Genomic DNA, 15,883 nt, shown 5'->3' on the forward strand with positions numbered 1-15,883 from the left:
CGCATTCTGTACCTTTTTTTTTTTTTTTTTTTACTTTTGGTGCCAGCGAGAATGACATAAGAAAGTAGTCAAGATGACTAGCTTGATAGAGCTTCCGCCATTTATATCTCACTAGGTCAGGATATTTAAGCCTCCAAAAATCCACTACTTCCAATATATCCATGACATTTGTGATTTCCTTACACGAGTCAATACTTTGTAGAGCACCTTTAGCAGTGATTACAGCTGTGAGTCTTTCTGGGTAAGTCTCTAAGAGCCTTCCACCCATTGATCCCATTATTATTTTCAAAATTCTTCAAGCTCTGTCAAATTGGTTGTTGATCATTGCTAGACAGCCATTTTCAGGTCTTGCCATGGATTTTCAAGTAGATTTAAATCAAAACTATAAAATCGGCCACTCAGGAACATTCACTGCCTCCTTGGTAAGCAACTCCAGTGTAGCCTTGGCCTTGTGTTTTAGGTTATTGTCCTGCTGAAAGGGTTTGTGAAACCCTGCCTTAGACCACTTCAGCTGGGTTACAACCTGAACAATGTTTAAAATGTTGATGCACCCCCCCCCCCCCATAATCCGTAGTGTATACCTTTTTTTCTAATCAAGATGAAGAACCCAAAAATACAAATTTCTCACAATTTGGTAGGGGAAACTGTATCAAGAGATGACCTACCTTTTCACAATGTAGTTACAATACAATAATATGTTAAATCCACAGTCGATCCTTTATTAAAAGGCTTTACATTTGTCAATCCATTTTGTAGATTAATCAAGGCCTAGATTCAATTCAGACGGCGTAATTGAAATTTAAAGGCCACATTTGCAGAGACTGCATTCATGGCAAGTGTTATATATGTCGGCTCAATCAGAAATTATATAATTATCGCACTATAACGTGGATCTTCTGTCGTCCGAATTGAATCCAGCCCTAAGTGGGGCAATGCCCCTGTTGTCCCTATGAAAGGGCCAACCCAGCAAAGTTTTCCACAGATTGCTGGGGCATGCTTGGCATTTAAATGCATTATTAATGGAAACAATTGTCATTTAACACACAGCGCTTTGTTCAAGTTAAGGCAGCTTACGTAGCTGTGATTAGATATAAGTGTCATGCTCTACAGAACTACAGAGAGCGAGTAGTGTCTGTAAAACATGAACATTGTCCCATTTGACCTACGTTGACACCTGACATACTGTATTAATTCCTCAAACACTTTCTTAGCTATCAGTTCTACACAAATACAGTGGTATCACATTCTTTATCTACAATAGCAACACAAGTTTGCTGTATCCAATCAATGAAATAGAAGGCATAAAGTCTTGTCAATGTCCGTATCGTTTGCTGCAAATCATAAATTGCTTAATCCCAGGAGCCTGGGAATATTTTGGCAAGAAAAACAAACTTCAATTGAAAGAGACCAGAAGTGAAACCAAAATGTCAAGCTGACACCCAAGAATGGTGAAACACAGACTCTGAAAAAGATGGGATTACCAACATATCTACAGTACCCCCGTGCTTCATGAATATTGATCTTTATTATTATTGTAAATCAGACGTAACTCTCAAAGTTCTCTGGCCCTCTTTGGAAGCGTGGCCTGGGCAGAGGCGGGATGTGTTCCACTGGTTACACTCAAGTTAAAAATACATGTCATCCACGCAATCATCTCAAAGAGAACTTTCATAGGTCTGCAATAAAATGGTGATTATCTCACAGGATCTCTTCAAGGTGAAGCTACCGCTGAGACTTGAAGTAGCATAAATTGGTTATCATCATAATTGAGAAACGTGTAAATGGGAGAAATGCACCACAGACTTTAATAGTTGGGGTGGGTTTTATGGGATTCACTGGCATAGTCATGAGCTAATGGATGCTAAATGAATTTTAAAAAACAATGAGTAATAATACTTAATATAAAAAAGAAATGTTGATAATGCGTAGTATTTTTCGGTAAAAACCAACGAATTTGGTAGCAAATAATGAGGTTAAGAGCAAAAACGGAAAACGGAAAAGGAAGGACAAAAACTATGACAAAGATACACACTCACATTCTCACATAGAAACCATACACTCTCAGGTACACATATAGACACTTCCTGGATGAAGGATGACAGTTTCCTGTGTGGAAGGACTCGGTGATGTGGCACGCTGTGATTGGCCGTGGGGGGACTGAAGGTCAAATAATGGTTGATTGAACATTGCCCCATATCCCTCTCGTCCATCCATCTCTCTTTCTCCCTCCCTCTGTCTAGTCTTCTCCTGCTTTCATTCCTCTGACAGATCCCTCATTCCGCATCTGAAAAAAGCAGAGGATAAACCATACATTATATCCCTGCAATGTAAAAATGCATCCAAATCACAAATTTTCCAGACATTCCACGAGAGCAACATCATTTTTGTTAAAATATGATTTTAAGCCTTAGCAAAACACATTAAGTGTATATTCTTATATGACAACTGCTGCAATAGCTTATACAGTATGTGCCGAGCGGCTAGGGTCAACTTGTCGTATCTGGTGTGTCGTGTGATCTTAGGCATGCTCCCACTAATTCCCCTATTTTCTCTCTCTGTCTACACCCTTCCCGGAGGGTCTGAGACCCTAGGACCGCGGCTGAGGACACCCTGGCACGATTATTGCTGGCTGTGCCTTTCTCCAGTCCACCTGATCGTGCTGCTGATCTGACAGCAGCTGTGGACTGCCTGGCCTGACTACACTGGACATGCTCGTAAGATAGCCTTGGCTTGGAAAGGTTTTTTCGCCTGGTCACATACAGCTGATGTGTTGTGCATTGAAGTCCACAAGTGAAGGAAAGAGAAGGAATACAACGTGGCTGTTATGAGAGTGAACTCTGTTTACACGTGATCAGGGGTGTATTCATTCCGCCGATTCTGTTGAAAAACGTTTCTTAAAAGGAACAAAACGCGGATAAACATAGCTGAATTTGTCCAATAGAAACTCTCGTTTGCAACTGTTGGACTATTGATTACACCCTATATCAGCTAGATGCAGGCAAGAGTGTGCAAGGGGGTATTGAATGTCACTGTCTGTCACCTCAAATTTGTCTCTCGACCTGTGTATACCTACATTGTAAACTTTCATTCATAGGCTAGGTTGTAGCAACCTCATGATGGGTATAGGGAAAATGTGAGTATCATGTAGTAGCCTAAACCTATCGCTGTTAAGTTGAACTTGGTGAATGGAATTTGAATGAGAGTCATCCAATATGCTGTAATAGAAATAAGGCCATGGTCATGAAAAAAAATGTGTCCTCCCTCATCTTAAACGGCACTGACCGCCACTGTGGTTGACATAGGCCCTACGCGCACTGCACACACACAGACGGGGTATTCCCGTGCCGTTGTTGCCTCTTTGGAAAGTTGGTTTATTTTTGGTCAATTGCACATTACTGTTTGAATAAAGCTAATTGTGAACCAAAAACTAACGTGACCAGGCTAAAAAAAAAATATCACTGGCACCCTTGAGACCAATAAAAAATGTTGTGTCGCACTGCCAAGTCAAACAGTCGCAAATGTGACTGTTTGGTCGCAGTATCAAACCCTGATGTTTGACATTTGCCAGCAAGAGCTTCCCTCTCGGGTTAAAGCAACAACTAAAAAATCCAATGACTGGTTTGTATTAACCTTGGACTGCCTCTCCGACCTCAATGTTGCAATTTACAAATGTGATTGTCCTTGTAACAGAGTGAACAGTGTCCTAACAAGACAGCAACTTTTCTGAGCAAGGAAAAATCATGCATCAGCATCATTATTATGTTAAGTGCATTCATAAAGTATACAGACCCCTTGACTTTTTCCACATTTTGTTGATTGGTGGAGTGCTGCAGAGATGGTTATCCTTCTGGAAGGTTCTCCCATCTCCACAGAGGAACTCTGGAGCTCTGTCAGAGTGACCATCGGGTTCTTAGTCACCTCCATGACCAAGGTCCTTCTTCCCCGATTGCTCAGTTTGGCCAGGCAGCCAGCTCTAGGAAGAGTCTTGGTGGTTCCAAACTTCTTCCATTTAAAAATGATGGAGGCCACTGTGTTCTTGGGGACCTTCAATGCTGCAGAAATGTTTTCGTACCCTTCCCCAGATCTGTGCCTTGACACAATCCTATCTCGGAGCTCTAAGGACAATTCCTTCAACCTCATGGCTTGGTTTTTACTCTGACATGCACTGTCAACTGTGGGACCTTATATAGACAGGTGTGTGCCTTCCCAAATCATGTCCAATCAATTGAATTCACCACAGGTGGACTCCAATCATGTTGTAAAAAACATCTCAAGGATGATCAATGGAAACAGTTTACCTAGTTAGCAACATTTCCCATGTTAAGTTAACTGTAGCCATTCTAACAAGTTTAAAAATGGGGCACTCAGATTTGTATATCAATTTTTTTAATTATGATACAGTGAGGGAAAAAAGTATTTGATCCCCTGCTGATTTTGTACGTTTGCCCACTGACAATGAAATGATCCGTCTATAATTTTAATGGTAGGTTTATTTGAACAGTGAGAGACAGAATAACAACAAAAAAATCCAGAAAAACGCATGTCCTTGTTATACATTTATTTGCATTTTAATGAGGAAAATAAGTATTTGACCCCTCTGCAAAACATGACTTAGTACTTGGTGGCAAAACCCTTGTTGGCAATCACAGAGGTCAGACGTTTCTTGTAGTTGGCCACCAGGTTTGCACACATCTCAGGAGGGATTTTGTCCCACTCCTCTTTGCAGATCTTCTCCAAGTCATTAAGGTTTCGAGGCTGACATTTGGCAACTCGAACCTTCAGCTCCCTCCACAGATTTTCTATGGGATTAAGGTCTGGAGACTGGCTAGGCCACTCCAGGACCTTAATGTGCTTCTTCTTGAGCCACTCCTTTGTTGCCTTGGCCGTGTGTTTTGGGTCATTGTCATGCTGGAATACCCATCCACGACTCATTTTCAATGCCCTGGCTGAGGGAAGGAGGTTCTCACCCAAGATTTGACGGTACGTGGCCCCGTCCATCGTCCCTTTGATGCAGTGAAGTTGTCCTGTCCCCTTAGCAGAAAAACACCCCCAAAGCATAATGTTTCCACCTCCATGTTTGACAGTGGGGATGGTGTTCTTGGGGTCATTCCTCCTCCTCCAAACACGGCGAGTTGAGTTGATGCCAAAGAGCTCAATGTTGGTGTCATCTGACCACAACACTTTCACCCAGTTCTCCTCTGAATCATTCAGATGTTCATTGGCAAACTTCAGACGGGCATTTATATGTGCTTTCTTGAGCAGGGGGACCTTGCGGGCGCTGCAGGATTTCAGTCCTTCACGGCATAGTGTGTTACCAATTGTTTTCTTGGTGACTATGGTCCCAGCTGCCTTGAGATCATTGACAAGATCCTCCCATGTAGTTCTGGGCTGATTCCTCACCGTTCTCATGATCATTGCAACTCCACAAGGTGAGATCTTGCATGGAGCCCCAGGCCGAGGGAGATTGACAGTTCTTTTGTGTTTCTTCCATTTGTGAATAATCGCACCAACTGTTGTCACCTTCTCACCAAGCTGCTTGGCGATGGTCTTGTAGCCCATTCCAGCCTTGTGTAGGTCTACAATCTTGTCCCTGACATCCTTGGAGAGCTCTTTGGTCTTGGCCATGGTGGAGAGTTTGGAATCTGATTGATTGATTGCTTCTGTGGACAGGTGTCTTTTATACAGGTAACAAACTGAGATTAGGAGCACTCCCTTTAAGAGTGTGTACCTAATCTCAGCTCGTTACCTGTTTAAAAGACACCTGGGAGCCAGAAATCTTTCTGATTGAGAGGGGGTCAAATACTTATTTCCCTCATTAAAATGCAAATCAATTTATAACATTTTTGACATGCGTTTTTCTGGATTTCTTTGTTATTCTGTCTCTCACTGTTAAAATAAACCTACCATTAAAATTATAGACTGATCATTTCCCCTTTACCCCAACAAACATTGAGCTTTATATCTGGTTGAAAAGTGGAGATTCTAAGCTATAACTTGCATATCAACAAATTTGAGCGCAGTATAGCTAGTTACAACAGAGATATCCCTGATCAGCTGTTTAGAGAAAATCAGCCCTGAAGTTTGTCGTTTGTTTTCAGTGCGGTGCATTTGCATTCTGCATGTCGCAACGCATGTGCTACTGTAGAAGACATTATGTCTGTTATTTGGTGTAACTTGTAGCTTGCTTGCTACTCATTTAAAAAGGTTGACAAGACAACATACTATCGAGCTGGTTAATGTGTTTCTGGGTGAGCTGGCAAGCAAAACAGCTAGTTAGCTACACTATATATACAAAAAGTATGTGGACACCCCTTCAAATTAGTGAATTTGGCTATTTCAGCCACACCCGTTGCTGACAAGTGTATAAAATCGAGCACACAGCCATGCAAATCGCCATAGACAAACATTGGCAGTAGAATGACCTTACTGAAGAGCTCAGTGACTTTCAACGTGGCACCGTCCTAGGATGCCACCTTTTCAACAAGTCAGTTCGTAAAATGTATGCCCTGCTAAAGCTGCCCCAGTCAACTGCAAGTGCTGTTATTGTGAAGTGGAAACGTGTAGGAGCAACAAAGGCTCAGCTGCGACTAGGAACAACAACGGCTCAGCCGCAAAGTGGTAGGCCACACAAGCTCACAGAACAGGACCGCCGAGTGCTGAAGCGTGTAGGGAGTAAAAATCGTCTGTCCTCGCTTGCAACACTCACTAACAAGTTCCAAGCTGCCTCTGGAAGCAACGTCACCACCAGAACTGTTTCCATTGAAATGGGTTTCCATTGCCGAGCAGCAGCACACAAGCCTAAAATCACCATGCGCAATGCCAAGCGTCGGCTGGAGTGGTGTAAAGCGCGCCGCCATTGGATTCCGGAGCAGTGGAAACGCGTTGTCTGGAGTGATGAATCACGCTTCCCCATCTGGCAGGCCGAATCTGGGTTTGGCAGATGCCAGAAGAACACTACCTGCCCCAATTCATAGTGCCAACTGTAAAGTTTGGAGGAGGAATAATGGCCTTGGGCTGTTTTTCATGGTTAGGGCTAGACCCCTAAATTCCAGTGAAGGGAAAACAACGCTACAGCATACAATGACATTCTAGACGATGCTTCCAACTTTGTGGCAACAGTTTGGGGAAGGCCCTTTCTTATTTCAGCATGACAATGCCCCCATTCACAAAGCGAGGTCATACAGAAATAGTTTGCTGAGATCGGTGTGGAAGAACTTGACTGGCCTGCACAGAGCCCTGACCGCAACCCCATCGAAAACCTTTGGGATTAATTGGAATGCCCACTGCAAGCCAAGCCTTTCTCCTTCTGAGGCAAGGGGGAATGTTTTACTAGCACACCACAAGTTCCTGCCCGGGTCCTGCCTCCATTTGGAGCCATTTCCTTCGCAGTCGTGTGATTCGCTAAAATGAAATGATGATTAAAATACTTTACTCAGTAAGGTCACACAATAGAATTCTATGGTCACTCCTACTAAGGCCAACTTTTAATGGTTGATATCCCAGGCTTTGGAGCGGTTTCTGTTTTCTTCCTACAAATTTGGCTAGCTTTTGAACGGTTGGCGGCATCAGCTATTATGACACCATTCCTGAAAGCTAAGACTCTCAGGAACACGTACAGGATACGTTAGAAGGGAATGTGACGAAACCACAATTGAAAGCAATGCAGATATTTTCTACACACACACAATTATTACCCGATTATCTTCCCTGATGTTTTCCTGAACTTTCCAATGCATTTCAGTCACTCTGTGAAGCAAGTATAAATTGTTGCCTTTTCCATATTCCAATCCTTCGACATATTTTCGTATTAGCCTTTATAAACAGAAACTTGGTTGCAGTTTCTATCTGTGCTAGAATGGTTAAAAGGGCCATAAAATGGGGAAAAAATATTAGATAGCGGTATGGCCCAGAATTTCCACAACTTGAACTGGTGTAACCTACTCATTCAAGGGTTTTTCTTTATTTTTACTATTTTCTACATTGTAGAATAATAGTGCAGACATGAAAACTATGAAATAACACATATGGAATCATGTAGTAACCAAAACAAGTGTTAAACAAATCAAATTATATTATATATTTGAGATTCTTCAAATAGCCACCCTTTGCCTTGATGACAGCTTTGCACACTCTTGGCATTTCATTCCAAGAAAAACCCTGGAATGAGTAGGCGTGTCCAAACTTTTGACTGGTAGTGTATGTAGAAGCCCCTTTTCTGGCCTGCAATTTCTTCTCACCCCAAAACATCTGTGTGGCCCTCGGTTGTATTTCGAAATCCCAATGTGGCCATCAAGCCAGAGAGTTTGCCCACCCCTGATATAGCCTCAAAACATTGTTGAAACTATAATTTTTATGTCATGGATGGTCAGTCCTTGCATCCCATAGCTAATTTGAGAGTGGTTACATTTCTCTAGCCAAAACAGTGGCGGGTGACCGCTTTATTGTTTAAACTGCAGATTTAATTACTCTGTCAAGTGACAAATGAAGTAATTAACTTCAAGTAAGTAGACCACAGAACCTACTTCATTGAGTTGGTTCCATTTCTCTCATCACTGTCACTGTAACAGCTGGCAGCTCACGTGTGCTCCGGTCAGTTGTTGCATTATGGGAGTTGTGGTTTCAGGTAGTTATTTTTCAGTACTTTGTAAATGTAATGTTTAGCTTATATAAATGAACAAAAATATAAAACGCAACATGTAAAGTGTTGGCTACATGTTAAATGAGCTGATATAAAATAAATGTGAAAACATGATCTTATGTGAAATAAATGCGACACATGGGGATGCAAATATGAAACTACATGTGACAACATGATCTCATGTGAAGTGTTTGCAAATTATTTCCTATGTGAACTTTCCCATGTGAAGTGTTCCAAAAACACGTTTTCACATGTAGTTTCATGTTATCACATGTTGCTTCGTCCGGGTTTGGCCGTCATTGTAAATAAGAATTTGTTCTTAACTGACTTGCCTAGTTAAATAAAGGTTAAAAGATACAAAATAAAATATTGCTCCACACCACCACAAGGGTGAGTTAGAGCGCTGATTATGCTTTTGGGTCCGAAGGCACTACTGTGTCTCTACCTGAATGAATGCTGACAATGACTAGGCGATATAAACCAAATAGAAACTGATAATTGTGCACGACTTCAAAATTGAATTTGAATTAGCTGAATGCTGAGGATGAAGAAGAGGGTAATTGAATTTAGAACAATAGTGTAAGAATTGCTATTCCTCTGTCTTGTATGGACACCCGAAAAAACACTTATTTTTTTGTTTCTACTTGGTCAGAGGAAGCTGTAACTGGACTGTAGCGTATTACTTACTAAAACGGTTGTTACACTAAGGTTTTAATTCTAAGTGAAACTAAAATGTTCTGTTATATTCCATGATATTCTTAAAATATATGTTGACTGAATATAAGCAGCAAGTGATGTCTGCAAAATAAACAAGTTGATGGCGCAGTCATATAGAGTGCCTTCAAAAAGTATTCAGACCCATTGTCTTTTTGCAGCATTGAAGGTCCCCAAGAACACAGTGGCCTCCATCACCCTTAAATGGAAGAAGTTTGGAACCACCAAGACTCTTCCTAGAGCTGGCCGCCCGGCCAAACTGAGCAATCGGGGGAGAAGGGCCTTGGTCAGGGAGGTGACTAAGAACCCGATGGTCACTCTGACAGAGCTCTAGAGTTCATCTGTGGAGATGGGAGAACCTTCCAGAAGGACAACCATCTCTGCAGCACTCCACCAATCAGGCCTTTATGGTAGAGTAGCCAGACGGAAGCCACTCTTCAGTAAAAGGCACATGACTGCCCGCTTGGAGTTTGCCAACAGGCACCTAAAAGACTCTCAGACCATGAGAAACAAGATTCTCTGGTCTGATGAAACCAAGATTGAACTTGTTGGCCTGAATGCCAACTGTCACGTCTGGAGGAAACCTGGCACCATCCCTACGGTGAAGCGTGATAGTGGCAGCATCATGCTGTGGGGATGTTTTTCAGCGGCAGGGACTGGGATTGAGGCAGATGAAAGGAGCAATGTACAGAGAGATCCTTAATGAAAACCTGCTCCAGAGCGCTCAGGACCTCCGACTGGGGCGAAGGTTCACCTTCCAACAGGACAACGACCATTAGCACATAGCCAAGACAACGCAGTGGCTTCGGGACAAGTCTCTGAATGTCCTTGAGTGGCCCAGCCAGAGCCCGGACTTAAACCTGATCTAACATCTCTGGAGAGACCTGAAAATAGCTGTGTAGAGAGGAATGGGAGAAACTCCCCAAATACAGGTGTGCCAAGCTTGTAGCATCATACCCAAGAAGACTTGAGGCTGTAATCGCTGCCAAAGGTGCTTCAACAAAGTACTGAGTAAACGATCTGAATTCGTATGTAAATGTAATATCAGTTTTTATTTTTTTATAAACTTGCAAAAATATCTAAAAACCTGTTTTTGCTTTGTCATTATGGGGTATCGTGTGTAGATTGATGAGGAAGAAAAAAACATTTTAGAATAAGGCTGTTACGTAACAAAATGTGAAAAAGTTGGCCAATATTCATTCAATATCTGGGTTTGTGAATGCGTACCTGGTCCAGCTCTCTACGTGTCTCCTCCTCCATCCGGCGGATGTCATCCATAGTCAGGTTCACCCAACGGTCTAGCCAGCAGAAGAGCTGCCGATGGAAGTTCGTGAAGAGGCGCTTCTCTTGCTGCTCCAGGAGGGGGAGGGATGGAGGGCAGAAGAGGGGATATGAGAGTGTGGTGAGAGAGAGAGATATATTCTTATGTAGCTCTTTTTCTAATTGTCATTGCACTGATCTGAAAGAAGTGACTAGGTAAAAACCAGCCTAATGACAACCTTCACCTTATTGTCTTCCCCTGTCAAGTTCTTTCCAATCAGTGCAGATGAAAGGGAGGAGACAATGAGAGGATGTGTTTTTAAGCACTGCAGGGGTTCTCAACCTTGCTTACACAATTAGAATTCTCTTATTGACCAATACTAAATCTAGTAGTGCATGTTACAAATATATATATTTTCCAATCTGCTTTATATATATTTTTTAAAGATCATGGGAATGTACTCCCACAAAGAGATCATGCAGGACAATTGATTTTTTGCCGGGATCTTTGAAGGCTTTCTCTCTGTGGGAGGGAACTGCAGTTTACAGCAGCTCAGAACCAGTTCAAGTGAAACTGAAAAAGTTCTTATACCAAATATAAAACCACACATTTAAAAATACATGTTGTTCTTGAAGAAAAACTGAATTATTCAAGCAAAAGTCTCGCTCCCCGACTAAATGGTGGGTAAATAGACTGGAGCAGTTATTCTGAAAATCCTAACGTGTCTTTCTATTGTGAACACGTGTTTTTCATTACTTTTTGACAGTTCATACAAATGTGAAAAGGCTCTGTGTTCACCTCAACAGTTTAATACTGTATCTTTATTATGATTGGGGTGTTATGCCCAAACCCAGCCAGAAGTTTGCTCTTAATCCAATTCTCAGACATTCACCTGCATTTATCTTGCTCCATGTTATACCAGCACTGATGTACAGTGGGGAGAACAACTATTTGATACACTGCCGATTTTGCAGGTTTTCCTACTTACAAAGCATGTAGAGGTCTGTAATATTTATCATAGGTACACTTCAACTGTGAGAGACGGAATCTAAAACAAAAATCCAGAAAATCACATTGTATGATTTTTAAGTAATTAATTTGCATTTTATTGCATGACATAAGTATTTGATCACCTACCAACCAGTAAGAATTCCGTCTCTCACAGACCTGTTAGTTTTTCTTTAAGAAGCCCTCCTGTTCTCCACTCATTACCTGTATTAACTGCACCTGTTTGAACTCGTTACCTGTATAAAAGACACCTGTCCACACACTCAATCAAACAGACTCCAACCTCTCCACAATGGCCAAGACCAGAGAGCTGTGTAAGGACATCAGGGATACAATTGTAGACCTGCACAAGGCTGGGATGGGCTACAGGACAATAGGCAAGCAGCTTGGGGAGAAGGCAAAAACTGTTGGTGCAATTATTAGAAAATGGAAGAAGTTCAAGATGATGGTCAATCACCCTCGGTTTGGGGTCCATGCAAGATCTCACCTCGTGGGGCATCAATGATCATGAGGAAGGTGAGGGATCAGCCCAGAACTACACGGCAGGACCTGGTCAATGACCTGAAGAGAGCTGGGACCACAGTCTCAAAGAAAACCATTAGTAACACACTACGCCGTCATGGATTAAAATCCTGCAGCGCACGCAAGGTCCCCCTGCTCAAGCCAGCGCATGTCCAGGCCCGTCTGAAGTTTGCCAATGACCATCTGGATGATCCAGAGGAGGAATGGGAGAAGGTCATGTGGTCTGATGAGACAAAAATAGAGCTTTTTGGTCTAAACTCCACTCGCCGTGTTTGGAGGAAGAAGAAGGATGAGTACAACCCCAAGAACACCATCCCAACCGTGAAGCATGGAGGTGGAAACATCATTCTTTGGGGATGCTTTTCTGCAAAGGGGACAGGACGACTGCACCGTATTGAGGGGAGGATGGATGGGGCCATGTATCGCGAGATCTTGGCCAACAACCTCCTTCCCTCAGTAAGAGCATTGAAGATGGGTCGTGGCTGGGTCTTCCAGCATGACAACGACCTGAAACACACAGCCAGGGCAACTAAGGAGTGGCTCCGTAAGAAGCATCTCAAGGTCCTGGATTGGCCTAGCCAGTCTCCAGACCTGAACCCAATAGAAAATCTTTGGAGGGAGCTGATAGTCCGTATTGCCCAGCGACAGCCCCGAAACCTGAAGGATCTGGAGAAGATCTGTATGGAGGAGTGGGCCAAAATCCCTGCTGCAGTGTGTGCAAACCTGGTCAAGACCTACAGGAAACGTATGATCTCTGTAATTGCAAACAAAGGTTTCTGTACCAAATATTAACTTCTGCTTTTCTGATGTATCAAATACTTATGTCATGCAATAAAATGCTAATTAATTACTTAAAAATCATACAATGTGATTTTCTGGATTTTTGTTTTAGATTCCATCTCTCACAGTTGAAGTGTACCTATGATAAAAATTACAGACCTCTACATGCTTTGTAAGTAGGAAAACCTGCAAAATCGGCAGTGTATCAAATACTTGTTCTCCCCACTGTATGTGCCGTTTGGAATGTTGAGTGAAATACAGTTGAAATTCTGTTATCACATAAATTGTGTGAATTTGAACAATTTAACCCATTAACAAATTTGGGAAATGTTTGTATTGTACAGCATTATACAATACAACCCTCCTCCCCAGGTTGAAAATCAATCAAACACGACTACTGCAGAGAGTAGAGCAGAGGTGTAAATGTGGATACTCTTTCTTAACCCTGTAACTTTGTGGTATTTAGGCAGTGACATGGTCAAATAAAATCATAGAGAAAGGAGGTTTGGGTTACTGCTGTCAGGTAGACTCACCTCACACAAATAGATCGTTAATATACACTCTGAACTACAAGACACAGGATCATTAGAATTAAACAATACATTTAACAATAAATATGTGCGTATACACACAGTGAGGGAAAAAAGTATGTAATCCCCTGCTGATTTTGTATGTTTGCCCACTGACAAAGACATGAGTCTATAATTTTTAATGGTAGGTTTATTTGAACAGTGAGAGACAGAACAACAACAACAAAATCCGTAAACACGCATTTCAAAAATGTTATCAATTGATTTGTATTTTAATGAGGGAAAGAAGTATTTGACCCCTATGCAAAACATGACTTAGTACTTGGTGGCAAAACCCTTGTTGGCAATCACAGAGGTCAGACGTTTCTTGCAGTTGGCCACCAGGTTTGCACACATCTCAGGAGGGATTTTGTCCCACTCCTCTTTGCAGATCTTCTCCAAGTCATTAAGGTTTCGAGGCTGACGTTTGGCAACTCGAACCTTCAGCTCCCTCCACAGATTTTCTATGGGATTAAGGTCTGGAGACTGGCTAGGCCACTCCAGGACCTTAATGTGCTTCTTCTTGAGCCACTCCTATGTTGCCTTGGCCGTGTGTTTTGGGTCATTGTCATGCTGGAATACCCATCCACGACCCATTTTCAATGCCCTGGCTGAGGGAAAGAGGTTCTCACCCAAGATTTGACGGTACATGGCCCCGTCCATCGTCCCTTTGATGCGGTGAAGTTGTCCTGTCCCCTTAGCAGAAAAACACCCCCAAAGCATGTTTGACGGTGGGGATGGTGTTCTTGGGGTCATAGGCAGCATTCCTCCTCCTCCAAAGACGGCGAGTTGAGTTGATGCCAAAGAGCTCGATTTTGGTCTCATCTGACCACAACACTTTCACCCAGTTCTCCTCTGAATCATTCAGATGTTCATTGGCAAACTTCAGACGGCCCTGTATATGTGCTTTCTTGAGCAGGGGGACCTTGCGGGCGCTGCAGGATTTCAGTTCTTCACGGCGTAGTGTGTTACCAATTGTTTTCTTGGTGACTATTGTCCCAGCTGCCTTGAGACCATTGACAAGATCCTTCCGTGTAGTTCTGGGCTGATTCCTCACCGTTCTCATGATCATTGCAACTCCACGAGGTGAGATCTTGCATGGAGCCCCAGGCTGAGGGAGATTGACAGTTTTTGTGTTTCTTCCATTTGCGAATAATCGCACCAACTGTTGTCACCTTCTCACCAAGCTGCTTGGCGATGGTCTTGTAGCCCATTCCAGCCTTGTGTAGGTCTACAATCTTGTCCCTGACATCCTTGGAGAGCTCTTTGGTCTTGGCCATGGTGGAGAGTTTGGAATCTGATTGATTGATTGCTTCTGTGGACAGGTGTCTTTTATACAGATAACAAGCTGAGATTAGGAGCACTCCCTTTAAGAGTGTGCTCCTAATCTCAGCTCGTTACCTGTATAAAAGACACCGGGGAGCCAGAAATCTTTCTGATTGAGAGGGGGTCAAATACTTATTTCCCTCATTAAAATGCAAATCAATTTATAACATTTTTGACATGCGTTTTTTCGGATTTCTTTGTCTCACTGTTCAAATAAACCTACCATTAAAATTATAGACTGATCATTCCTTTGTCAGTGGGCAAACGTACAAAATCAGCAGGGGATCAAATACTTTTTTCCCCTCACTGTATTTTAAATAATCCATCCACCTTGCGGATCTGTTTGGACAATTTGCACATTCGGATCAAAATTAATGTTAATTAATATCATCACCCCTTTTGAGTTTCTTTGCCCATGGGAGAAGTATATTTTGCCCCACCCCCGTCCTTTTTCCACACAACTTCATCTAAAATTGTTGAATGGGTTTCAAAATCAAATTCAATTTTTTTTGGCCACATGCGCCGAATACAACAGGTGCAGACATTACAGTAAAATGCTTACTTACAGCCCTTAACCAACAGTGCATTTATTTTTAATAAAAAAGTAAAATAAAACAACAAAAAAGAGCAGAAGTAAAATAAAATAACAGTAGGGAGGCTATATATACAGGGGGGTACCGGTGCAGAGTCAATGTGCGGGGGCACCGGCTAGTTGAGGTAGTTGAAGTAATATGTACATGTGGGTAGAGTTAAAGTGACTATGCATAAATAATTAACAGAGTAGCAGCAGCGTAAAATGATGGGGTGGGGGTCAGTGCAAATAGTCCGGGTAGCCTATGATTAGCTGTTCAGGAGTCTTATAGCTTGGGGGTAGAAGCTGTTGAGAAGTCTTTTGGACCTAGACTTGGCACTCCAGTACCGTTTGCCGTGCGGTAGCAGAGAGAACAGTCTATGACTAGGGTGGCTGGAGTCTGACAATTTTGAAGGCCTTCCTCTGACACCGCCTGGTATAGAGGTCCTGGATGGCAGGAAGCTTGGCCTCAGTGATGTACTGGGCCGTACGCA

At 42.5% G+C, this 15,883-nt stretch overlaps 1 protein-coding gene across 2 annotated transcripts in view; it reads right to left on the bottom strand.

Annotated features, from left to right (window-relative positions):
• Positions 1-698: 698 nt before the first annotated feature.
• The window catches only part of LOC121550254 (phosphatidylinositol transfer protein beta isoform), a 49,341-nt gene continuing 34,156 nt past the window's right edge, over positions 699-15,883 (bottom strand). For both annotated transcript variants that reach the window (XM_041862432.2, XM_041862433.2), the window contains exons 10-11: positions 10,580-10,702; positions 699-2,284 (exon numbers count right to left, since the gene is read on the bottom strand). In XM_041862432.2, the coding sequence (XP_041718366.1) occupies positions 2,237-2,284; positions 10,580-10,702 (171 nt within the window). In that variant the 3' untranslated portion in view covers positions 699-2,236. The remainder of the gene's footprint in view (positions 2,285-10,579; positions 10,703-15,883) is intronic.

This window comes from Coregonus clupeaformis, chromosome 35 (assembly GCF_020615455.1).
Source record: "Coregonus clupeaformis isolate EN_2021a chromosome 35, ASM2061545v1, whole genome shotgun sequence".
NCBI lineage: Eukaryota > Metazoa > Chordata > Actinopteri > Salmoniformes > Salmonidae > Coregonus > Coregonus clupeaformis.